A 24892-nucleotide genomic window follows, 5' to 3' on the forward strand; every position below is an offset into this window, starting at 1 on the left:
ATGCGCACATGCATGGTTAACTCCAGTTTTAGTCAGATTAAAGCGAAAACGTGCAGACGAAAATCGGTTTCCAATCACATTATCTGGGTATTCGGATTTGGAGAAGTCCGGCATTAGTCGGACTAAGCGTTTACATGCACATCAGTGGTCCAGTTATAGTCCAATTAGGGCCATATTTTATTTTTATTTTTTTCAAATGTGCTTTTGGTATAGAACGAGGGTGTTTTTTTATGAGTCAATGAGAAAAAATAATTAATTTGTTGTTCATTGTTCGTCCCACTTTTCACTTCCCTGCTGGCGGTTCATGCAAATCGGACCAACGAGAGATAGAGAGAGGAGGAGGAGGAGGAGGAGGAACTGGGGTGTAGTGTAAAGGAAGCGGAGTCGGATGTTGTTAGGAGGGATTGGTATGCGGCTCGGGCTGGGTCGAGGCTCCCACTGTCCCGTAGCGAACACCGCATCTGTTTTTATTTACACATCAACAACAGAAAGCCGTTTTCAGGCTGAAGTCCGGACACTACTGGCACCGTCAGTCGCGTTGTTTGTGGAAGTATAATAGCCTACCAACCAACTCGGCATGTCCGACACACAACACAGCTAAAGACTGTGTGTGTGTGTGTGTTTTGAGGGCTGACGATGGCTTCGGTGCGGATGGTCGGCAAAGTTACGGCGAGACTTTTGGGAAGTCTTCAACCACTTCACTGCGGTCTCAAAAGTATTCGTCCGGCTACATTTCTGCAACAGGTAAATGAATAATGCAGTTAAGTAATTTAATTCGGCTTTGATTTGCTACACCACCCAACAACTGTGCATAGCTAAGTCTGCGGAGCTTTCTGAAAACCTGCAGCTTCCTGCTTCTTGAACCTAAGCGATCTAAACTACAGTGGGTGCATGTGAGGTGGATTATTGTTTTATCTAACAGCAACCCATGTTTTTTTCACTTTACTGTAGGCTATTGTGTCAGATGGAAACTTAACAGAAAATAGATCCAGTTGTTCATAACAGGACAATGGCATCTCTCTGCTCCTGCCTCTGTCACTCACTCACTCTGCTCTCCACCTCTGTGTCCTGTAATTTTCTTCCACTACCACCACCATCACCAACAACAATGAATAAATTATGAAATTACATTACACTATCTACCGTCTGCATGGGGTTTATGTATTCTGCAGACGTCTGCGTGGCTGCTATGGCCAATCAGGCTTGAAAAGTGTTCATTACTGAACATTACCTTATCACAAAGGCAGTGCTCATTCAATTATACCCTTTGAGTGAGCTCCTCCGTCAGCCATTTGGAGGAAAGACACCATGAATAGACTGTTAATATACTTTAAATAGTAACATACCTCACCCAACACAATCCTAGAGACATCACTGTCTCTATACTCTGCAGCCCCACAGTAGTTGCAGCAGGAAGGTCAGTATCTTGTTGTATCATATTGTGCATTTTGCAGGTGCTGGCTATACATATTAATCATCAAGTGCACAAGGGAACAATACAAGGCACATGTCTGCACTAATCATCAAATGCAATCATCTGTCAAAGCCCAGGAGAGCAATTTAGCATAATGTGAAGACCCGCACATTGCGCTCATTTTTATCACACAGCGCCATAAATTGCAGAGATCAGCTAAGTCGTGGGCATGCAGATCCCAACTGGGCACCTCAAGTTTCTGACAGAGCAGGGCAAAAGGGAATGAAATGCAATGGAAGTCTCCACACTGAATGAAAATTTATGTGCAGTGTCTGAGATTGAAAAAAAAAAAAATCTAACATTGTGTCGGTTGGACAAGCTGTCATGACTCACCTCTGCATGCAAGAATGACTAAGATGTCTTCTATTTTTAGAGTGAACCCTATATAACGGGAGCTGCACTTTTCTTCCTTTCAAATGTCATACTGTGAGTAAAGTATCTATACCAGCAGACCCAATTAAGGCCTCTTAAGTTAAAGACACATCAAATCTATAGGCTAATGCCTTAGTCTGAAACAAGTGTGTCTGACTAGTGCTGGAGGAGCCCTTATGGTTTGGATAATGGATCATGGTATGGACAATAATGATGTTTTTCTGCAGTGAAAATTTAGCACCGTTGGATTACATTGAGGCTGGTCACAGATTTAATTTTGTGTGATTAAGCAAACTTTTTCAAAGCAATATTATTTGGGTATCTTTCACTCTTTTATTGCACACAGAATAGTATAGAGGTAATATTTGAGGTTTCTGCAAGTACAGTACATGGCATGCACTTTTGACCTCTGGGTTTCCACAACCTACAGGCTGACTGGGATACATCCAAGTTGTTGTAGACTCAGCTCTGTACAGGCTGGGAGAGCATTCATAATTACTCCTGAAAATGTGAGATTAAGATATTGAACAACATACAACTCCCCAGGTCAAAGGTATTCTATATTTTACACAACAGTTTGTTTAAAATAGGCTAGCACCCATAAGACTGACAAGATAAGAGTCATATCAGAATACAGCTGCATGGAAAATTTTCCTGCAGTTTTCACAATCGGGGCTCAGTTGTCAGTTTTCTATTAGACTATTTCTGATAAGTAATAGAAATAAACTGATTTCATGTTATCTACATGGTAGCTGGTGAAATAGACAGGGGTCAATCCAGAGGTTGTAGATGAGAAATGCATTGTGATCATAAAATGTGGTTGACTTGCAAATCATTGCTAAACCCCTATAGTTCAATACTCATAGCAGATGCTATAGTGCATTGTCAGCAGACTTGAGTAGTAGTAGACTGCTTAAGCAGAATTGAGATGCAATCTGTTGTGGGTAGCCTGAGTGATTGTTATATCTATGTCATATTTTCAATATAGTGAGATTGAACCAAGAGGGAGTTTGACTTTTATGCCAGTAAGCGAAGATGATGTCAGATAATATGTTTCTCTTGAACAGACAGTACTGTAATACTATCCAGGTAAACATATGAGAGAGCCTGAGCCTTTGAGCAAATGAGCAAAGTTGTCTGGCCTGCGGTGTTCTCAGTGTAGATGACTGATACTTTGTTTGCTCTGCAGTGGCTGTCTATTGTTCACATCTGTTTTAACACTTACACAGAAAGGGGACTGTTTGACATTATAGAAATTGGATTTGTCTGCAGTGTCTTTTCTGAGGGAGACAAGAAGATCAATATCAGTTTCATATTTGACCATGCAGCATTGAAAAGGCTCTGGAAGCCTAACAAGTTCATCAGAGGCGACAGTTCTGTCTTATTTTCACAGCAGTCTAGGTGAGATTAAAAGCCCTACTGTAGTTGGGCTGCCAGGTTTGTGCACTTTTGTAACTCTACTCTGATTCTTGGATTTGTTGGCCAACTGCCTTCGCACTGCACAATGATGATTGATGTAGATTACTTCATTTGACCACGGGTTTCACCGGGTTCATTGTGATAAACACAACAGGCAGGGTTTCAGCACAGGAAGAAAAGGAGGAAACTGTTTTTTCTTTATTGCCAATCGCTACACAATTAGAGTTTGTGTTCTTAGTGTGCAGACATGATATAATTTTCTGCTTTAAATAGCTCTATTCCACAGAAAATTGAAATCCCAAAACATTAGCGCAGCTGCGAAAGGCATCGCTTTGTCACCCAACGGCTTGACATTTTTATCTGACTACAAGCTCCATCTGCTGCCTTGCATCTTTCATCGTGTGGACTGACTGGCATGGCGCTGTTAAAATAGAGGAGGTTTCATTCCAACAGACCAAGACCGCTTGTTTTTCAGCGTCAAGACGGGTCATGCCAGCCGTAGGCTGTTCCTTGTTATGAGGGCAGCATTCACAGAAATAGAATGGGACTGAAATCCTGGTTGAAGCACGGGGACGTCACCCTCAGGGAATCTCTCTCAGACTTTTGTTGCAGTAGGTCTATTTCAGCTGTCGACCAGTGAGGCTTAACAGAGCTATAGCGAGATAAAGACAGTAACTGAATTTTAAACCCCATTGATACCTGGCATTAAGTGGCACAACTGGTGGTTTAAACGAAGAAAAATACATCTGATTCACATGCATGTGAAGTATCAATGCATTGAGAATACACTGCAATCAGATGGGTGTTGCAAAACCTTCACACATTGAACTGTAAGTTGGCCTAACATGGCCTTTTCATGCCATATCAAACAAGCCTGGCAAAATGTGTGAGAAAAATTCCTCCAGCTACTGTATAGAGAAAGAGGATAAGCTGGCACACGTTCGGTCATCTGTCCCCATTTCTAATTTACATATTGTGATGTGAGCCGCAATGAGGCCAAAGGTTGGATAAATTAAAATTTTTTAACATAAATATCCATTGTCTGTACCTGCTGCCTGCTTGATAGATGAGGACATGGATAACTGAAAGTGTTCAGATAAGTAAATAATATGGTGGTCTATACTCTGTCTTGTCAATATGATGGACACACTGTACATTGCATTGCTGTGTACTTTGTGAATCTCTCAACTTAATTAACATGGCTGTATCATATTACACAACAGCTGAGGCCTTTTGCAAGGGAAAACAGTGTACTGTATTGTGCAGTAAAACTGAGTAGTGAAAAAAAGACAGAAGGAAACTAGTGAATCTAACAGTGAGCAAGTGAAAAGTCTTTCAGCCTTTTTTTTTATCTGAGTGTGTTCAAGTTCTTGGTAGTTCTCAATCCAACAAAACCAGTTACCATGTGTGCGCCTTGTCCCGATATGCCCTTGTGTTGAAGCATTTCCTGGTGTTGTGTAAGCTAAAGGCCAAACATGATTCACTAAAGCTGGCAGAGGAAAAGTTTTTGTGGCAGCGTTGCGTTTAAGTTCAGCATGGAAACTTGTTTTTAGTGTCTGTTTGGTGGAGTTGTTTGTGCTCCTCTAAATCTGGCTCCTGCAAACACATGTGAATTCCTAAATCAATGCCCCCCGTTCAGCTCCTGCATTGTGTTGTGCTGGGATGCAGGGTAAAGCACTGCAGTTGGAATGATCGGTAATACAAAAAAGGTCCTACTCGCATGCAGGGTATAAATAAATAAAAAGTTACTTCTCTGCTTGTCACCCTGCACCGCCCACTCTGGCTGAGGTAAAGACACGGAGGAAAAGTTCTGTCAAACAGATGGTCTCCCACTCTCCCCCCTTCATATGGCAGAAGAGCTACTTGGAAAGCTATCTGCTCTGCTTGTTGGACCTTCTTGACTAAAATTCAGCTTCACATTCTCATGGTGCATTAAGTAATAGATTAAATCATTGTTTCTTTATACCTGTGTGAATTATTATTTTTTCATTTTGACAGTTTTTTTTTTAATAGTTAGATTTTCAGTGTTGCCAAACGCGTTATCTGTCGTCCCGTTGTCTTCAGTATCTGACTGAGCATTAACTGGATAACAGAAAACAAATGCTTCAATGCAAATCGTTTTCATGATAGAGTGCTGGCTGTTCTCGCTCAGTCAATTCCACTCCTTGGCAGCCTTTCGATATTCCCCCCCTAGCTTTCAGGCCGTTTATCACTCGCATTCATTTTCCTTTCCTTATGTTTCAAGTCACCACTCCGAGAAACTGCCATCCTGTTATGATTACATGTGTGCACGCAGTGTGGGAGAAAGAAAAAGCCACTTTTTCTTTTGCTTAGTGATATCCAACCTGTGGTGAGTGGGACGAAATGCCCGTTGGAAGTGGAGCAACATGTGATGGCAAGCCTGCAACAGGCCATAGCTCAGTTGTGACAGGATTGGTAATGGAGTGACCTGCTGGGAGACTGCAGGGGAAAATGAGGCCGCTTTTCACCGTGATGACCCTGATCATTGCAAGGGTAGACTTTACTGCAGAAGGGGGGAGGTGGTGGTTTGTCACCCCTCAGCTTTCACACCCCATCTCATCTCCCTGAGTCCCTCTGCTCTCTCCCCGTTGCTTGTTGGTGTGGCATGAATAAGGTGGTAAATACACCTTCAGCTGATTGCTTCGAGAAAGAACAGTTGGAGGAAAATGATTTGGTGCTGAGGAGCAGGTGTGCAGCGGTGCTCCCCCGCAGCTCCAGACTGACTTCCAAAATGTGTGAAGGACAATGGATAGACGGTGACAACCCTGCGCTCTGGATAGTGATTAGCTGTGTAATTGGGGAAGTGTGTTTTGTTTTGATAAGCGGAAGAACATTCGGCAGAGTAGCCGGCGGTGACGTCCATTATCACGTAGAGCAGAGCAGCCCGCTCCTCTCTGCAGGCTGTACGTCATGTGACATGACGCAGATGTGATTACTCATTATGTGTGCAGTGCAGGCTTGTTCAGGCAGCGCAGAGCATATGGGTGTGTTCATCTTTTTTTCCATGGGAAAAGCCCAAGTGAAAAAATTAGATTATTCATGAACACTGAGATTGGAAATTTTCTCTTCCGCTATAATGGATAGCCGTCCAAGGGTGACTGAGCTGACCTTTGTTGCATTTGTAAGAAAGGTCTAAATATGTCAAAAGAAAAGAAAGGGAAAAAATACAAATCAATGGCCAATTAACAAGGAAATTGAAAAATCACAACTTGTAATGTCATCTTTTTCCCCTCACCATCTTCCGTATTGCATCATCCATAATCTTGGCCAGTGTGTTTACAGGAAACAAAGATTTTTAACAGCATCACTCCTTACTTAATTTCCAGCCATGTGAGCAACAGGTTGGTCCACCACATTACAACATTGAAGTTCCTCAGAGGATAAAGCCCAATGACTTTTGTGTTTTGTCTCCCGATAGCGCCACCATGAGGTTGACATTTTTGGCTTTCATATCGAGTGAAATAACTTGAGATGCTTTAAAATTTGGTACATGGTCTGTACAGGATGAAGTAAAACAATGTTGGTGATTGAAAATGTAGGTCAGACATTTTACGTACCAATACTTGAATATTTGAAAGCTTAGCTGGATAAATTAGCAAATGCTAGCTTGCTAAACAGACAGTGTTGGTAATGGAAAATTAGGTCAAAACTTTTCATCCATTTTGAGTACGCATCGCTGTACGAATGCTAAGGATGGTTATCACTAGACATTATCTACTAACAATGATACATTGACTGTAATTGTGAGCATGTAGCCTAAGCATGTTTAATTTTTAGCTAGAAGAACTGCTGTATCTCAATAAGTAGGCTACAGCCTCACAGAGCTGCTAATGGCTCTGACCCTATTATTAATTCCAGAGGTTTGTCTGCACTGTTTGCCAGTGAGTTCAAGGCAAGCAGCAATCCTCATTGTTCCCACAAGGCACGTAAAACCCATTATTACACTTGCTCCTTATGTGTCTGTCAGTGTGATGAGGCTGGCAAATATGTCCCCCGTGTTTCAATAGTCTCTTTCAAAGGAGAATTGGCGATGTCCGTTTTTAGCCTCAACCCTCGAGATCATCTCTCAAATGACACTCCCACCCCCCACCCAAATGTATATAAATTGTTTTTACTGTGAATGTGTAAGAGCATTTATACCTGTCACATGCAGGTGAGAGAAATAAAAGTGTGAGTATTTATGGTGTGGTGTCCTACAGACAGTAATAACACAGGGCCAGGAGCATGGCTTCGGAAATTGACTATTAATCATCACACAGCTCTCAAGCTACATAGCCTGCCACAGTGGCCACGTTCTGTTGATTTAGAATTGGGCTTGGTATATGTGCACATAGCATATAAACTGCCTGGAGTCAGTCAGCTGTTGAGCTGACTGCGGTCACTAATCTTACTCTCACACACACACACACACACACACACACACCCTCCCAGTCAGTGAAGAGACAAATAGTCTGGCATTGCCCTTGGATGTGTAGCTCCATATCTGCCGTTTCCCCATTAGCAGGGCACTGTGAATGCAAATGTTGCGATAATACATGCTACCTTGACATGAAGTGTTAATGAGAGTGACACAGTATGCACATTCAATTTCCATGTGTTGTCATATGTGTTGGCGTCTGTCAGTGCCTGCACCACTCAGTCTGAGGGAGCTGTGGCTGTGGCAGTAAGGGGTGGACCTAAAATGTGGTTCCAGGCTGTTTAACGTCCTGCTAATGTGCTTGTTGTCAGGGGTTAATTATGAGCAGTCACAGAATAATATACCATTTATACTGTGACAGTTTTCCCTTTTAATTTCTGAAACTGTAATAGGCTGGTGGTTTCCAGCCTTTTTGGCTTGTGACATCTAAAAACGGGAGACATGACTGATCAGTCTAGATGTGATTTGCAAGCACTTAAAGCAAAGGTTGTTTTTTTTGTCTTTTTTTAAAAACTTTGCATTAGAAGTTTCAAAAATATCTTATTTAAAGATAATATATGGGTCACTCCTAACTGAGACGGAAATCACAGTATTAGGCCATTGCAGTTGCAAGTGAAGAGATGCAGATAAATGGTAGTATGAATTATTTTGCATGATGTGTGCACTATTACTATTACTGTATCATTTCAAAATCTACAGTTGCATATATCAATGTCATCCACTTCGTATGGTGCCGCTTATCACTACTTAGAACTTTTAAAAAAGAATGGTAATATTTCTTTTAAATTTGGTGGTTCTCGGATGGGTTTCATCGCTATTTCTATTTCATGAGGTTCTTAATAGATTTAGTATTGCGCTGCCATAAAGTTTGGATTTTCACAAGACTTATCAGATGGGAATTTTCAAAACTAGTAACTTGACTGTTGAGTCAAGCTCCATGAACACTGGTCTTTCCAGTTTCACTCTTGCAGGTTCGTGGCATCTTTTATCAGCCCTTGCCTGCTTCCTTAACACTATTCTTTCAAAACCTGCAACGTCCGTTTGTACCACACCAGCTTTCTGCTGGAAATTTTAAGCCTCAAGCACAAACTGAAGTGTGAACACAAGGTTTTTTTTTCAGACTTTTTAAAGATCCCTGGAGCCACAGAGGGGAAAAAAATAACTCTCACTGTGAGAAGATGATAGGTACTTCATGGGAAGTACTCGTGATGAATAAACAGCACTTCACATGTAAAAGCTATGACATGTCCCTTCAAATATCAGTGAACATTCACATGGATCCCCCCAAAAAAAACAATCCTCTTCCCCACTCTCCATTGAGAGCTGGTGTGTAGGTGGTGAAGCTGCACTGTAACCCTTTTCTGTAAATTTACAGTAAAATCTGAGCAGTATTTTACTGTAAAACTGTTATACAGTATCATACTGTAAACTGCAATGCAATCTGGGAGAAAAAAATGTGATTACAGCACTTTAAGAGAAGGCCCTTTTTTTTTACAGGATTACTGTAAACAGCAGAGCATTGTGGGAAGGTGAAAAGTGTGGGAAAAATAAATTTGAAAAGTTGACAGTTTTTTTGCAGCTTGTGTGTGAGCAGTCACAGGAAGGCTACCTGCTCACCTCTGATGTCTGGAGCTGTCCACTGAGTAAGTTCACATAAATTTATCTTTTTTTCCGGACTTAGGAGAAGGTTTGGATTTTTTTTCCAGTTGAATTTTCTGTCATTTAGAACCGTGTTTGGACAAAGTTGTTGAATCTTTTCATTTTCAGTTAGCTAGCTCAATTTTCATTCAAGCTTAGCTGAAATTATAGAGCATAGCATTGTGTAACCCTGTTTAAACAACACGATTTTACTGGCAGAACTGGTCTAACTTATGCCTGGAGTAGCTAACGTTAGCACGAATAGCCTGCAGGTATTTTTCGTACTCGTTTAAAAAATAGAAAAAATCTCCACAGAAAAATCTCTGTGAAGAGGCAAAACTAACTGAAAAAAGATCGCCTCCGGAGCATGCATTTCATGCAGGCGCGCTGTCCGCTGTGTCAGTGCTGAAATTTGAATGACAGCACTGCTCGTGAGAGAGACAGTGACATTTTTTTTATTTAGTCCTTGACTTTGACTTTTTTTTCCTCCACCGGTTTCTGCACGTGGGTCCTCTGGCTTCTGCCACAAGTTGCAGCTGACCTAACAATAGAACGGTGCTACACTGAACAGGATTTTTCTTTTTAATTATTACGGTATTATTATTACTCCACTTTTTTAGCCGTTTAAAAATATATCTGTTTATGTTGGTGAAATCGCCGTGATGAGAAAAAACGTTGTTAAGAGTAACGGATAATCCATGTACTGATGCAACATTTTTCTCATTCTAGAACCTGTGTCCATTCTGCAAGGCAGACGTCCGCTTTCAAGCAGTTCCTCGTCATCTCCTCGCCGTGTCCGTGAGTTCGAGTGGCCAGAAAAATGTACGTTTAGTCCAGGCATTTGTCCTGGCTGTTTTCTGCATTTCCTATATTACGGGATTATTAAAACAATTTGATGTTCCTGCCTCACAAATACAAATTGTCAGTGAGTTACCAAATGTCATTATGCACTGTAACTGAAATACATTTTTATTGCAATAAATATTTGAATTGAAAAATGAATACTGTCTTGCTGTCATTTCTTTATTATTATTATTATTATTATTATTATTATTATTATTATTATTATTATTATTATTATCATCATTAGTAGTAGTAGTAGTAGTAGTAGTAGCCTATTACAGTAATATTCTGTAATCATCATTAAATACAGGATATCACTGTATATTCAAATACTGTAAATTTACAGTATTATACTGGCAGCAGCTTCGCCAGTATAATACTGTAAATTTACAGTATTTGAATTACAGTATTTTGCTGTAATTATAAGATACAGCAAATTGCTGTAATTTTACAGTATTATGCTGGTGAAGCTGCTGCCAGTATAATACTGTAAATTTACAGTGAAAAGTCTAACAGTGTGAGTGAGTGCTTTCAACTGCATAATAACATCTGGAGATCTCACACAGACTGAGCAGCTCAAATATGTCTCACTGGGACGGCTTTGTTTGTCTGTTTTAGGGTTATACAGTATTTATAAAATACTGTTAACAAGGGCTTTTGGTCCAAATATGCTTCTAATCCTCAGGTAGAAAAACCTTTATTTTTTCTGTGGTGCATATGCCCTTATCATGTTTAACCTTCCAGCTCTAGTCACTGAATTACTGTCACATAATTGGAGTCCAGGTTCCCACTGAGACTAAACCCTCTAGTCACAGTGTATGTGCATGTTGGTTTTCATGTTAAACCCCCTACTCCTAGCCATCGGACTGTGAAGGGCTGAATATCTGGCATCTGCTCCACCACTGTGCCTTCAAGCGTGTCTGCTGTCTCGGCCCATAAAAAAAACGGGCAGCTCCCTTGTCCCTCTTTAATGTGATATTGATCAAACGGACTCTCAGCTGGGGGATGAAGGGGTGGGATGGAGTGGCTGCCACATCCTTGATTGTCATTTGGACAAAGATGTATGTAAGTGGGACCCCCTCTGGCTCTCGGCAAAATGAGAAATGCTGTGGAGGAATCTGAGCTCCAACACAGGGGAGTGGCTAGTGTTGAGAGCTTTTAGGGAAGAAACTGGAGGATGTAATATTGTGAGTCATTACTCTGGTATGACTGGGTCAAACACGTCTACAGTGAAAATCATGGCCTTTATGTAAAAATGGATGTATATTGAGTAGAAATGTGAATTTGCATGTACCGTAAACTAAAAAAAACACTAGGTCTAAGTAATGCCAAGAACAGAACAGAGTCCTGCTGACTGGAATGATGAAGTCTTACCTACGGATGAATCCTTCATTATCAGGAGTGGGGGGAGATACTTGAGGTCTGAGGTCTTGGGGTAGAGAGGCATGTGCATTATCATAATCAGCTGATCGAGTCTCACACTGTTTACAAAGGCAGTGGGAAGCGTCTCAGCGGGCAGAGACTGTAGTAGAAGACATATTAGTGTAAAAGCACTGTCAGAGCAGAGCCAAAACACACAGCTCAATTGATGCGACCTCTTGGCAGCCCGTTTTGAAGTGGGTGTCTTTCTTCAGATCCTCCCATTCAGGAGGCTCTGGATCTATTTACTCAGCATTGTCTGCTGACACAAGTGTTTACAGATGGTGTAGCTTTGCAAACAAAGAACAAGCTGAGTTAAAGCTTTTGGCCCACGACATGTCACCATCTCTTTCTGATGTTCTTTGTTTTCTTATCTTATCTCTTTTTTTTAGGTTCAACACAGGCGGCCTCTGCTTGGAAATTGTCAGCGTCTTTTCTGCAGTACTCTCGCACCCTCCAGTGGTAAAATACTGTTACTACCTCCCCATGAAAGTAAACTATTCTGTGTAACATGGCTACACTGTCTTTTTTTTTTATCTTTATGCATTCCTTCTGGGTAAAGACCCAACCCTATATCATCTGAATATAGATGTAATATTTCTGTTTTTTGTGTTGCAGATGTGTCTTTGAAGTACAAATATGGCCGTTTGGTTCTGGAGGTCCCGCTGCCATCAAGGAATGAGAACTGTCTGTTCTACCTCAGACCCATGCTGATGAGTGTAGGAGACCTGATCACAGATCTGCGGAGAGAGGACCCCGGCCTTACCGCCTCTGTATTATCCAAGGGTATGACACAGTATGCGTTAACTATGCATGTAACTAGGTCAGCGACATTCTTCAGGTGTTGTCAGTCTGGTCTGGCAGGTTGCACCTGAGCGGTAAAAACAGCGTTCAGTATCTGGCAGGAAACCTACGCAATATCATTTCATTAAGTCATTATCTCATTTCACCCAGTTGCAACATTCATGCAGTGATGTACACGTTAATGTGTCACTAATTATAAAGTAAAATCATAATTACCCATCTTCAATCCACACTACATAATGAATACTTTGATTTTTAATATATATTTGAATGTGTTTTTTTAACATCCAAACTGTTATTGGAGAAGTTTCTTCCATTGCCAGTAAATTTGTAGCCCAATGGATTGGTGCTTCCCAACAATGGATTATAGTGCCTTAAAAAAAGGAATCTGTTTACTTGCCACTGTCAACCCACAAGTTATGTCCCTAACAGGAAACATTTAACTCTAAAGTGCTGGGTAATACTGCTGCGTATGAGAAAAACACAGGAATAAGCCTTTTGAAATTGGAAATGTGAAATTATGAACGGTTGCTGCAGATCTTGAGTCAGCATTAGTCAGCACTGGGGACTACATGTTGGAAAAAATAGGTTTTTGTCAGGCAACTTTATAGGAGTATTAAATTATTTTCTCTTTTAATAGAGAAAACCATGCTTTTCTTTTTCTACAGCAGTATCAGAATTGAAAGTAGATCGGTAAATTGATAAGTAGGATTTTATTATTCACAAAATATGACGTGTTAGAACTACACAGCATAGATTTAGAGTTACTCAGCAGTGCTCTGTTTTCCCCAAGTGTCTCATTTTGTGGTCTTGCAGTGATGAGTAACTTTGTTCCAACCGTAAATTAGACTCCCTGTCTGGTTATTTTCTGTCTGAGGTTTATGTAGTATATGGAGGATCGATCTGTTTAGCTTTTTTTTTTTACACACAATTTTTTTTCTCTGTTTTGTGTTTTTATTGTGTTTATCTGGCCCATTTGTCAGAAAAGTCTTTTGCTAGGTGTTGGATAAAGTTATTTTATTGCAAAAAAAAGGTGAAAAGTTGGACACTTGTCTCCTTCCGACAGATGGAGAGCGTGTTGCCAGCACCACGCTGATCGATGCTCTGCTGGACAAGGACTTTCAGCTTGTCATCAACGACTCAGTTTATGACGTCCAGGCACCTGAGAGGGGTATAAACACATTTCTCTCCAGCCATAAACGATCCACCTTTTACCTTCCTCTCAGTTACACTCAGTCCCGCTGATAAATAGTAGGTATTATCTCTCCAGGTGTGACTCTTCTCACTTTCTCAACCTCATCCACCTTGTTATGTCCTCCATCGCAGAGTGTACGTCCAGCGAGCACGCCATGGAGCTGGAGGACATGAAGCACGTCGTGCATCTGCTTCACACGGCTCTCCATCAGCCCGAACACCACCTGCTGAAAGAGAGGGAGCTTCTGGAGAAACTGGACAACCTCAAACAAGAACTGTCACCTCTAGAAAAGGTAGGTAGATGCGTGCCGATATGCGCTGGGTCTTGCGCTGCAGTATTGATAGTGACAGATGGCATCGCTGTCCTGTTAGATTTGCTGGACAGGCTTCTGTGAATTATCCAGCAACCTGTCGTCCTTGTGTGTTGTTTCCTGACAGATGAAGGCACAGCTGTCCCATACGGCGGAGTTCCACTCATCCAGAGTTGTTTGGACCGGCATGGCCCTGTTATCTGTGCAGGGTGGTGCTCTGGCATGGCTCACGTGGTGGGTCTACTCATGGGATGTAATGGAGCCCGTCACTTACTTCATCACCTACGGCACCAGCATGGGAATCTTTGCCTATTACATCCTGACCAAAATGGCAAGTCTGTTCTTTTCCAGTTGTAGAACTTAACTCAATTTTTCTATTCCTATTTCAAGGAATAGTTAGGGACATATATTTCTTGCCAAGAGTTGGATGAAAAGATTGATGCCAGTCTCATCCATACCCGTACTGTTATATATGAAACTACAACCAGAGGATAATACCATGAGATGGTGGTGAGGTATCAATCATCTCATCTATACGGTGGCCATGACAGCTCAACACACTGAAGCACATACAAAGACACTTCAAAACATCATCCATCTGACAATACATGTGCTGTTGTGAGGTTTTTCAGTGTTCACCTGTTAAAGTTATTTATACATGTTTATAGGTGAAGTTTTTCCTCTGTGCATTAACAGCAAGCTGTAATTTCTTCTTTCCTTCAGGAGTACGTGTATCCAGATGCTAAAGACAGACAGTTCCTGCGTTACTTTTATAAGGGGGCCAGCAAGAAGAAATTCAATGTGCAAAAATACAACGAACTGAGAGATGAACTGGCTCAGGTTGGTTGATTTATTTTTTTTATAAACTCACACTGGTTAAACCCTCGGCTTTGAGCGGAGACTTCGCTCATATGTTCTGAACACAAATGTTCTACCACTTTAATCAATATTTCCGGCATTTAAATCAAATATGTTCTGTTAATACATGTTACTGTTCTGTGCATGACTGTGTTCCCTGTGTGTCAGGTGGAGGACGACCTGAAACGTCTGAAATATCCAACTCAACTTCAGTTGCCACTTGAACAGATCCAGCCAAAGCCATGAGCGAAGCCAAGCCATGACAAGTCGTCACTCACACTTATCATAACACTTATTTTGATAATGGCCCCTTTTTAAAACGAGGACTCCATAATCACTCTGTGTTTTTGTTTACAATCTTGATAATGATGCCAATAATATCTTTGAGAAAGATACAAACACTTAGGTGTATTGAAATAAAAAGTATTTCCCCAACACTGGGAGCATCTCCTGTCTGTGTGATGTCTTTAAAAAAATATGTAAATTTCAAAGATGGTTTAATGTAGATGTAGACGGATAAGACCAAAACAAAATCATTAAAATCTCACACTGAATTTATTGTAAAAAGTCACAACAGTAAGACCACAAAAATGTGTGCTGGTAAGCTTTGTGTTTCCTGAGTTTATAGATCATGTGACACAGCTGAAAGTGTTTTAGGTCCACATTACATGTGTAAAAGGACACCCCTTCTCCCTGAGGTACTTTCCACACTGGTGTTTTGTTGCCGTTTTGGGTGCAAATTACGCATTATTAAATTTAGTACTGCTACGACACAAAGAAGAGCACAAACATGAATTCCCTTTTTGACGGAGCGAGCTTGAACAAACAGCATGTTTTTTGTCGCGCCTGAATGATCGTATGACAGATTTTGTTGCTTATAGAAACAGGTTAAGAAATTAACCCCTGATATGAACAAATAGTACTGTTTCCTGGTTATCATGATGTTATGTACCTCACTGGATACAGACATACCTGTAACTGACTGTACAGCAAAAAAAAAAAGAAAACCTCACCTGACATTTTCAGCTTCCCTAAGAGACTTTGTTTCAGTCTGAGGAAGGCTTGCCTGAGCAAGGAGACCAGTCATTTAGTAGTGTTTTTGTCTTGTTTTTGTGTTAAGAAGAAAAGACAGTAAGCCAGAGAATAAGACCATCTCTGTGGTACCACAATTATTAAAAACTGCATTAAACAAACAAGCTAAAATACCACAAAAGGCTATGAAAAGTATCTCACACAGAATGTGGTCCATGATTATCCTGCAGTTTAAAAGCAATTTGAAAGTGCAACACGTGTATTGCCCCGCAGTGGTTGGATAAAATAACAGGAACATCTCACATATTGTGATCCAATAATTGAGGACCATGAATTATGGCGTCAGGTAGGTAATTGGTTAAGATGAATTTGTAAAACATCCAGATCCTAATGCCTCTCATTTAATGATCACCTTAGTATATGGCAGCCTAAAGAATATGCTGCTCCTCTTCCCTGAAGGTTTACATTTTACTTTATAGAGGCTTAATTGTTATAGAGGAGGTATTCGGTCTCTTTTTTTATGAAGTACTTAGACTATCTTCTAATAGTAGTGACACATCGAGTAAAATATTTCACAGTCAATGAATACATAGGGCTGTGATTAATCCATATTGCTCCTCCAATGCACTTTGAATTACTACAAGGCTGTTGTACTGGATTGCACTATTGCTTCTTAACTTTAAAAGTTACAAGACAGGACAGATGAGCGTGAGAGAACAGGTTGAGACAGGTTGGCTAAACCTGCACATATGATAATGACACGTTAACTTGTAGCTGCTCAGCAATCCGATTTCTGGTTACACAAGAAACAGGACGTAGAAAAACAGTATCAGATGATCTGCATCAGAGTGAGCGCCTGAGGCCAGGTACATACATGTCTCTTCAGAACATGTCAATACATGTTCCTGTTATTTATAACCACTGATTTGATCGGAAAAACTAAACCTGTAAATAGCTGATGATTCAGTGCATATGTAAATCATAGTGTTCACAAGAAACATACAGTTAGATGACTAGAAAAAAAAACAGTAATTGGAAGAAAAAAAAATCCCCATTTCCACAGACCCTGTATTCTAGGCATTAATGGAAAACCAGCTAATTTGATGACTTTGACCTGAAATAGTTACTTTTTTGGTCGGAAGTAGAGTTTCTTGGTGAGCATTGAAGCAAAGCAAGGTACTTGCTTCTTCCCAATTGCAGTTCGGTCATTACAGTTCCCAACGCTCCTCATCGACACTGCTCTGTTCACCAGTGTGAGCAACTCTGTGAATTCAAGGGAATCCCCGTACTTCTGGAGCAGCGCGCACAGATCCTGGATATACCAGGTTCCATTGACGGTCTCCCGGTGGGAATAGTAGCCTTATAAAAAATAACACAGGACAGGACAGTTAAATAATGAACTACACTATTATCTGAATCAAATAAAGCGTGAATCTTGGCATAAAGAGCAGGTGATTGGCTCCATCCTCGGTTGCTCACCTTCAGCCACAGAGTAGCACATGATGAAATCAGCTCCAGCAGGGAGGGTGTATACAGCACTGGCGTCCACCACCACCTCATTCACCTTTATCTCATTGTCCACGGCATCACAGGGGGTCACTGGGTCATCGTGCTTGTCTCCACGACATGCCTAGTGACAGGCACGGCATTGAAAAAAACAAGTCACATTGTCATATAATGTCATATGCTGATGGGTTTCAATGAGTTTTGCTTTTCGTTTGCATGCACCTGTAGTATAAAGATCTTCGGCTTCCCGACAAGACTCTTGCACTTGTCTCCTTTGAACATGGATGTGATGTCCTGAATGTTGATCTTGCCATTATAGGTATAAACATGGTCGTTCTCGCCATGGCTCAGGAAGACGAGCAGGAAGCAGTCGGCATCTGAATGGTTGCCCTCAGCAGCTGGAAGGACATCAGGCACTTGTTAAAGTCGCAGTCGAAGGTTAAGTGGACTGGATCGTAGCATGTAGCATCACAGTAATAATGAGTAATGATGGTCTTATGAGTGAATGATATACACACCTTCACTGATTTTTTCTAGTACCTCTTCCTGTTTTAAGTTGTCATACGCGTTGACTTCAAAGTTGAGCTCTGCCAGTCTAAAGGACAAGTTAACATTAGAAAGCAAGCAAAGCAATGCAAGTTCTCACTAGATGTTACTGTCGAGAAAAACACTCCGTCCCTCAACATGTGTAGACAAACACAGTTCCCCCTCCAAAGTGATACCTTCGCTCCAAGTTGTAGCGGTCAGCGTTGGTACCGTGCCTTTCGTTCAACCTCAGGTGCCAGAAGAAGCGCTCCTGGTTAAAGATGAGCGCAAGGCCTCGTCGTTTGTTGGTCATCTTGTACTCCTCTGCAGGATCCAAAGCTAAAGAGCTGTTTCAAAAGTGAATACAGATGTTAGGTAACTAGACCAGAGTTATGGGAGAATTACATGCTGGTAACTACACAGATAAAAAAGGGACAGTTTACCTTCTGATGAAGGCATCGGTCTCTGTCAGGTTCTCTGTGCATGCTGTAAAAACACAAAGACATGAAGAATAGAAATAACCTACAATTGTAAAATAACAACACTTGGACAAGTCTGGTTTTACAGCTTTTTCTAAATATCACAAACAGTATTTTTGCCAAAAAATAATAAATGAATAAAAAGCATGATTGGGCTATTCAGGCTGTTGCGTCTTTGTATAGCAGCATACAGCTACAGCTCCAGGTGCATGGATTGCTCCGCTGCTGCTGGGATGGGGTCAAGCAGCCATTGTTCTTTCAGCTTTAGAGTCCTCATAGCCTTCAATAGCTGCATGACAGGTGGAGAAAGATGGCAAAGAACAGAGGCCAAAAGTGACACCTCCATGCCCCACCCTACAGATATATAGGTTAGAGTCTATGTGTAAAAGGCAGCGGCTCAGGGGTGTTTGACAACTAACCAATCAGTAGTGTTTCCAGGCCTCACCTCGCTTGACGCCTTGACAGAGGCGATGCCCAAAATAGTTTGTTTTGTAACTTTAAGATCAGAATCTACACACATTTTTGAATAGTAAAATCAAGCTAATGGTTTTTGTTTTTTACACTCTCTTTATCAGGTACACTTTGCTAAAACTAATCCAGTCTCATATTGTTTGATTTTGACAACCTTCATGTAATCAGTATTTGTTCTGAGGCTGTTATATTAAACTACAGATTTAGCTCATTTACATATAGTTCACATATTATTGGATCAAGACAAGAACGATATAAATCATGAGGCTTTGCGCTGCTCTTTGATGTTTAATATCTTTCCGTTTCAGTGCACCTTGTTTATGACAAGATGACAGAAAAGTTTGAGGAAATTAAATCATGCTCGCAGGACACAGCAATAATTAAAGGGGTTTGAGTTGATGATTCACCTCAGTGCCTTTGATTTGACTGCACTTTGCCTCCTGGGGCATTTATACTGTTTCACTTTTGCTTTGATGACCATTCACATTTCAACAATGGCACCTTTCTCAACAGCATCTGCCAAATTTAAACTGACATAAAAGATCTCAGGTGTTTGACTGTCACAACAGATTCAACACTCCTTGGCACAAGTCTTGGGACTCTATTGGAGAAATCAACACCTACATATTCCCTGGTGTGATGTAGCCTATTGTAGATGGTGATGGACAGCATTGTCCAACACATCAATTCACCCTATGTGATATTGGCACAGAATATGATTCACATCATTTTCATACTCAACAAACCATTCAGTGACCCTCAGAGGATGGCGGATACTATTATCCTGAACTGTTCAAACATCATAGCACAAAGAGAACAACTTAAGGGTGCTTTGTATTGACCCTTTTCTTTAGGGACACAGCTGTATCCGTGTAAATGTCTGTGTGTGTTTGTGTTTGTGTGTGTGTTAATGGCAAGGACTCACCCGCCCTGTCTGTTGCTGTTTTGCTGTCTTTGGCAACACTTCCTGAAACAAAGAGTAAATAGCCTAAGTCCATGTTACCCTAGTGTAGTGAAACTGCTACACATGTTACACTAGCTTGCTGAGTAACTTAAGCGAAATGAGACATTGAGCACAGGACAAGAGTAACACTTAACAGTCGGTTACAAAAAAAAAAACGACTTAATAACTTAAAGGGAAAAAAACGGCGTACAGAGGCGTCCACAGCGGACATGTCTAGCCTACTTTTAATAGAGACATGATGTAAAGAGGTTACCTGCACAGCTGTCTTCCGTAGTGTTAGACATGTTCACGGGCGGCTGGCTCCCCTCCGATTGACACCGCTGGAAAATGAATTTGCTTCGTCAAGACAACACCAATGAGTCTGAGTTTAGCCCCTCCCCCGCGTCCTCATTGGTCCACTGAGACACACGGGGAATTTGATTGGCTCTGAGTTCTGCTGCTCAAAGGTTTACAGCCCGGTACTTCCGCCTTGACCACATTATTTTTTCGCCTTTGTCACGTCTCAACAGTCACTCATAAAACAGTAATAATAACTAACCCTAACCCATAATACAGTGATTTATTAGCTTATATAGCTCAAGGGAGGTTATGTTTGCTGCCGAAGTTTAGGGAAGAGGAAATTACACCCAAAAAAGTCACATGTTTGTATGAGTTTTTGTATTGTATCAGTGTGATGCCGCCCAAACTGTTGAAGATATAGCCTAATAATAATAACCAGACAGGATAATAGGCTATGACCTAGATTCAACGTATTTTATCCGATTTTTTGCTATGTCCTGATATGGTTTATAGCAGTTAGGCTATTTCTAATTAATGATTAATCTGCCGATTTATTTCTGACATGTAATAGGCCTAGCCTAATTAGGACACATCAAGAAGAGAAAAATCTCAATGACAGAGCTGTGAAATTGATGTTTTATCAGATGTACTGTGAAAAAAAATTGAAATTGAAATGACCGAAACAATTTGGTGGTTATCACAAGAGCTGTTTATGATTTTCCCCCTTATCAACTAATCAGTGAATCATCAGAAAATGGATTGTTGATAGCTGGACAGACCAACCAGTTAAAATATAACTAATTAGCCTACTGTAATCATACAGTGTGGAGGCCAACAGACCAGCAGATAAGATCAGATAATGAACTTTATTTGCTTCAAATATAGGACTATCAGGTCATTTTGGGAAACCCTAAATCCCACTTTAAGAGCTTTATAGGCAGGACAAATGACACAATTAAAGACACAGAAGCCTATATTTCTTTATTTCACAACTTTTATATGAAGAAAAACAGAATTGTTTTGATTATCAGTCACATGTTCATATTTGATGCATAGGCTACTAAGGGGCAAACTTCTGAATCTTCAAGAAGAAAAGTATTTGTTAATAAGTGACATAACATTGGGCGTCAGTTTTCATATGTCCAAATAAAAGTTCAATATAACACTATCCCTCAGAAAGTCTACAAGTCTGAGAGAAAAATGTATGAGTTCAATTGATCCTTCTTGTTTTTTTCTGTTGCAGTGTCATAAATCCCTCTTCTTTTCATACTGACACATACAGGCCTCTCTCTGGCTCTCCTGGTACGGCCTGCATCCTAAGCACTTCACCCCGTCGTGCAGCAGAGTCACCACCCACTCACACACTGCCATGATGAATACAAAAAAAGTGGAAGAACATGAGCAAACACAAAGCAATAACACCGGGCAAAAAATATATAGCCTACGTATATAAATACATAGAGATATGGTCTATGTCTCTAGATGACATTACAAGGCTGTGTCCATTTACAGTTTATCATTGTCTCACATCCGATAAATTCATACACAACTACAAAACTTTAGAAAGTATCTTAATTCCATGCTAAAAGGAATTTGGTAATGATTCTTATTTTCCCTGAAAAAGGGTTATATGCTACAGGCAGACACAACTCCTGTATTAAATTCATTAACCTTGATTTTTACACACTTTAGTACAATGAATAAATAATAACAATGTAATAATAATAATACATTTATTTGGTATAGCACCTTTCACAGAAATTCACAAGGTGTTTCACAAGAAAGCACCTTGTGCTTGAAATGAGACACAACACAGCCTTAGAACAAAAAAGCAAAATTAACTTGAGACATTATTCTTTCATAGTGCAATGCACATATACTCATACCTCTGAAAAATGTAAAGCTCTCATGAAAGCTTTTAAGTAGTTTAACTAAAGCATTGTTAAGTGTTGTAAGTATCTATTGCAAAAAAAACAAAAACATAACCTTTATTATATAGTGAGGAATTAGAGCCTCTCACCTTTGACACTCTGGCCCAGTCCCAGAGGTTTTAGCTCATTACACATGGTCACAAGACAGTGATGGAGCTCCTTATCGCAGCTGCGCTTCTCGCGGCCACAGGTGCCATAGCAGTGATCATGAAGGTCACAGCATTTGGTCATGGAAGGGACGCCTATGTCAAACTGGAAACAACACCTCAGTTACTCTTCTACTGCTTGAAATAGTGTGCTTATAGTTTGGCTCAGTGATAAAAAAATAAATAAAAAAAACAACAACCTGTTTTAGAGATGACAAAATGTATAGTGTACTGAGTTACTACTTTATGGTGATGATATTGTTGTCATGAAACTTCTTGGCCACAAGTATAGTGAAAATCTGATATTGTGACAGCCCAGACTCTTGCAAAGTCATATCAACATTGTATTTTTGAGGTTTGAGTCACTTTAGATGTTTAGATTTTTTATTTGTCATATACGTAATTGCATTTAAGATGTGTCTCTTTTGTCTCAAGTTCATCCTGCATTCAATCTGGTTGACCTATATGGACCAACCTACCTACTAAGCTTAAAAAACTGTCATGTGGTTTAGGGTTTGTTTTCTTGTTTAATGCACTTTTTTATATAGGCTATATTATGTTTAAGCGTTATTTTTGATAGTAGGCCTGATCTCACTTCAAGTATAGAATTCCTTTGCATAGTATTGTATGTTATGGGCCTATCTACAGCTGAAATACCCTACACTGCTGGACGGTTTACAAACTATGAAATATACTGATGCCTCCTGGCTAACAGACATAACCTGACAAATATGAAGCTAATATACGTATATCAGTAATGTCATCGTAGCAGACTCACCTACATTGCATCTTGTTTTCGGGACTATATGTGTTGTGTAGTGTGGACAAATGATTTTACATGCAGCCTCAGTACCTGGAATCCAAACATTGGGGAGCCACATCCGTTTGGTGGGGGCTGCTTGTACCCAGGACGAGGCACCGGGAGGTTACCTGTGAGACAGGAGCACGGTAATCCTGTTGATGTTGACTGATGATCTAACTTGCACATTTTTTTTAAAGGTCAATTGTTCACTTAGAGAAAAGTGTTGATTTTTTTTTTTAAAGAGACTGATATAGGCTACCATCAATACACTTATAATGACACACTCTGTCATCGCCTTCAACAAGGACCCATGTTGCATCCTTTAATGGTTCAGCCTTGGATATGATGTAACAGAGAGCTTTCACTGTCATCCGCCAGTCGGGACTCCATTTCTCTTATGGATGTGGGAAACATCCACAGGACAACAAACCCAACAGAAAGAGACAAGAGCACAGATTAGAACAACATCTGAAATACAACACAGCCACAGTTGTGTTCTTCGTTACACTTAGCCTAATAATTGTTGACAGAGAGGGAAGACAGAAATCAGTTTACCTGCACCACTTAACACTTTGTACGCTTTCCGCAGTATAGTCACACTTGTGTGAAAGTCATTTATTCCATGGAGGATAGTTTTCAGAGTCTTCTTTATGTCTGGAAGGAGGCAGATAACACATAAATAACAAAGCAAAACATAACAAGGCTGGATCCTGAAACCTTAACATTAAAATAAGTCATTCAGAGAAAAAACAGCACCATACAGCACCATCATAATAAGTGTGTTGTTTTTTACCATCAATATCCTTATGTCCATAATACCGGGTCCACAATGCTTCCAGGTACGGTCCAGTCTTGTATATTTTGTCAAAAACAATTTTGGTCCAGTCTTTATTCGCGGAGCCTTATGGGGGCAGACATATGAGGAAGAGAACAAAGTAACATATCAGTTAATATCATGTTTAGAAGTTCCAATAAACTGATCAAATAATCATTTAAAGAAAATATTCACAAGAAGATGCTACTTGTTACTTTACCATCATTTTGCCTGTAGCCAGTGGCCCAGTCCAGCGCAGCATCGACTAACGGTGCACTGTTGTGTATGACTTCACAAACACTTTCCAGAGTCTTCGTCCAGTTTTTAAACTCTTGTTCTTGGAAGGAGGCAGCAACGTGAGGAAAACATCCAGAGGAGCATAAAAACAGAGCAATAACGGCGTAGGTGTGATACAGCACCATCATAAAACATCAGCACATCTCCCAGTAAGAACAGACAGACGCGTCTCCCTGCAAGTAGCCTACCGTAAGTTTCGTTTTCGTTTCATCTGTTCTCCGCTGTCAGTTTCAACACTACACACTGACTATTGTGTCCCATATATGGTAATGAGGGGAGGTTAAAGAAGACAAATGGTATAAACCTCAGCAACACCACAACTTAATCACACAGATAATTCATTCAGTCGCATAACAACTCAATGAATCAATAATGAAGTAGCTAATGTAAGAATATCAAAAGTGCATGACTGTGAATGAATGAAGCCTGCAAGCTGCACTGCTTTACTCATGTGACATGCTTCACTCAGTCATGCACAGCCTCCCAATATGGCGAGCAGCTATCTGGGCTGCAAAAGGTTTCCTTCTTCCCCTTTGACCTGTCAGTGATACTGCTGCTGCCGTACCACACCACCTCCCATCTATAGCCTTTAATGAAATCCTGTTCAGGGAGTGATGAGCTCGGAGCTTAGATGCCAAAAAACTCTAAATGTATACTAAAACCGCAATAAATATGGGAATCCTGAGTTGGCTGACTGAAATATGCATAGGCCATAATATTTATATAACTAATAATATATAAGAGATTTTTTGGGAAAAAAAAATAAAAAAATCATACTGATTTATTTCTGATTGTAGTGTTTTTGTGACATGTCCTAAACTCTGCATTAGATGTTCTCTGATCTTGTGCTGCTTTTTTTTTTTTGCTGTGCCAACC

At 40.4% G+C, this 24892-nt stretch overlaps 3 protein-coding genes across 3 annotated transcripts; 1 reads left to right on the plus strand and 2 right to left on the minus strand.

The window, feature by feature from the left end:
- Positions 1-400: 400 nt before the first annotated feature.
- Positions 401-15207, plus strand: LOC146991926 (calcium uniporter protein, mitochondrial-like). The gene is made up of 8 exons (XM_085780739.1): positions 401-744; positions 11996-12065; positions 12222-12389; positions 13474-13578; positions 13734-13894; positions 14040-14249; positions 14642-14752; positions 14939-15207. Exons 1-8 carry the CDS (start codon positions 637-639, stop codon positions 15014-15016), a joined length of 1011 nt encoding a protein of 336 aa, XP_085636865.1. The 5' UTR covers positions 401-636; the 3' UTR covers positions 15017-15207.
- Positions 15208-16887: 1680 nt separating this feature from the next.
- On the minus strand, positions 16888-20112 carry LOC146991927 (caspase-6-like). The gene is made up of 8 exons (XM_085780752.1): positions 20001-20112; positions 19709-19750; positions 18277-18319; positions 18031-18180; positions 17827-17903; positions 17531-17706; positions 17282-17432; positions 16888-17161 (listed from the first exon to the last, which is right to left on the minus strand). Exons 1-8 carry the CDS (start codon positions 20029-20031, stop codon positions 16926-16928), a joined length of 906 nt encoding a protein of 301 aa, XP_085636878.1. The 5' UTR covers positions 20032-20112; the 3' UTR covers positions 16888-16925.
- Positions 20113-21082: 970 nt separating this feature from the next.
- Positions 21083-24218, minus strand: LOC146991928 (group XIIA secretory phospholipase A2-like). Its single transcript, XM_085780766.1, has 7 exons — positions 23940-24218; positions 23699-23806; positions 23461-23559; positions 23165-23299; positions 22957-23033; positions 22047-22209; positions 21083-21390 (listed from the first exon to the last, which is right to left on the minus strand). Exons 1-7 carry the CDS (start codon positions 24142-24144, stop codon positions 21272-21274), a joined length of 906 nt encoding a protein of 301 aa, XP_085636892.1. The 5' UTR covers positions 24145-24218; the 3' UTR covers positions 21083-21271.
- Positions 24219-24892: the final 674 nt, after the last annotated feature.

The sequence above is a fragment of the Trachurus japonicus genome, chromosome 1, assembly GCF_045865225.1.
Source record: "Trachurus japonicus isolate A0001 chromosome 1, Traja_1.0".
Lineage (NCBI taxonomy): Eukaryota > Metazoa > Chordata > Actinopteri > Carangiformes > Carangidae > Trachurus > Trachurus japonicus.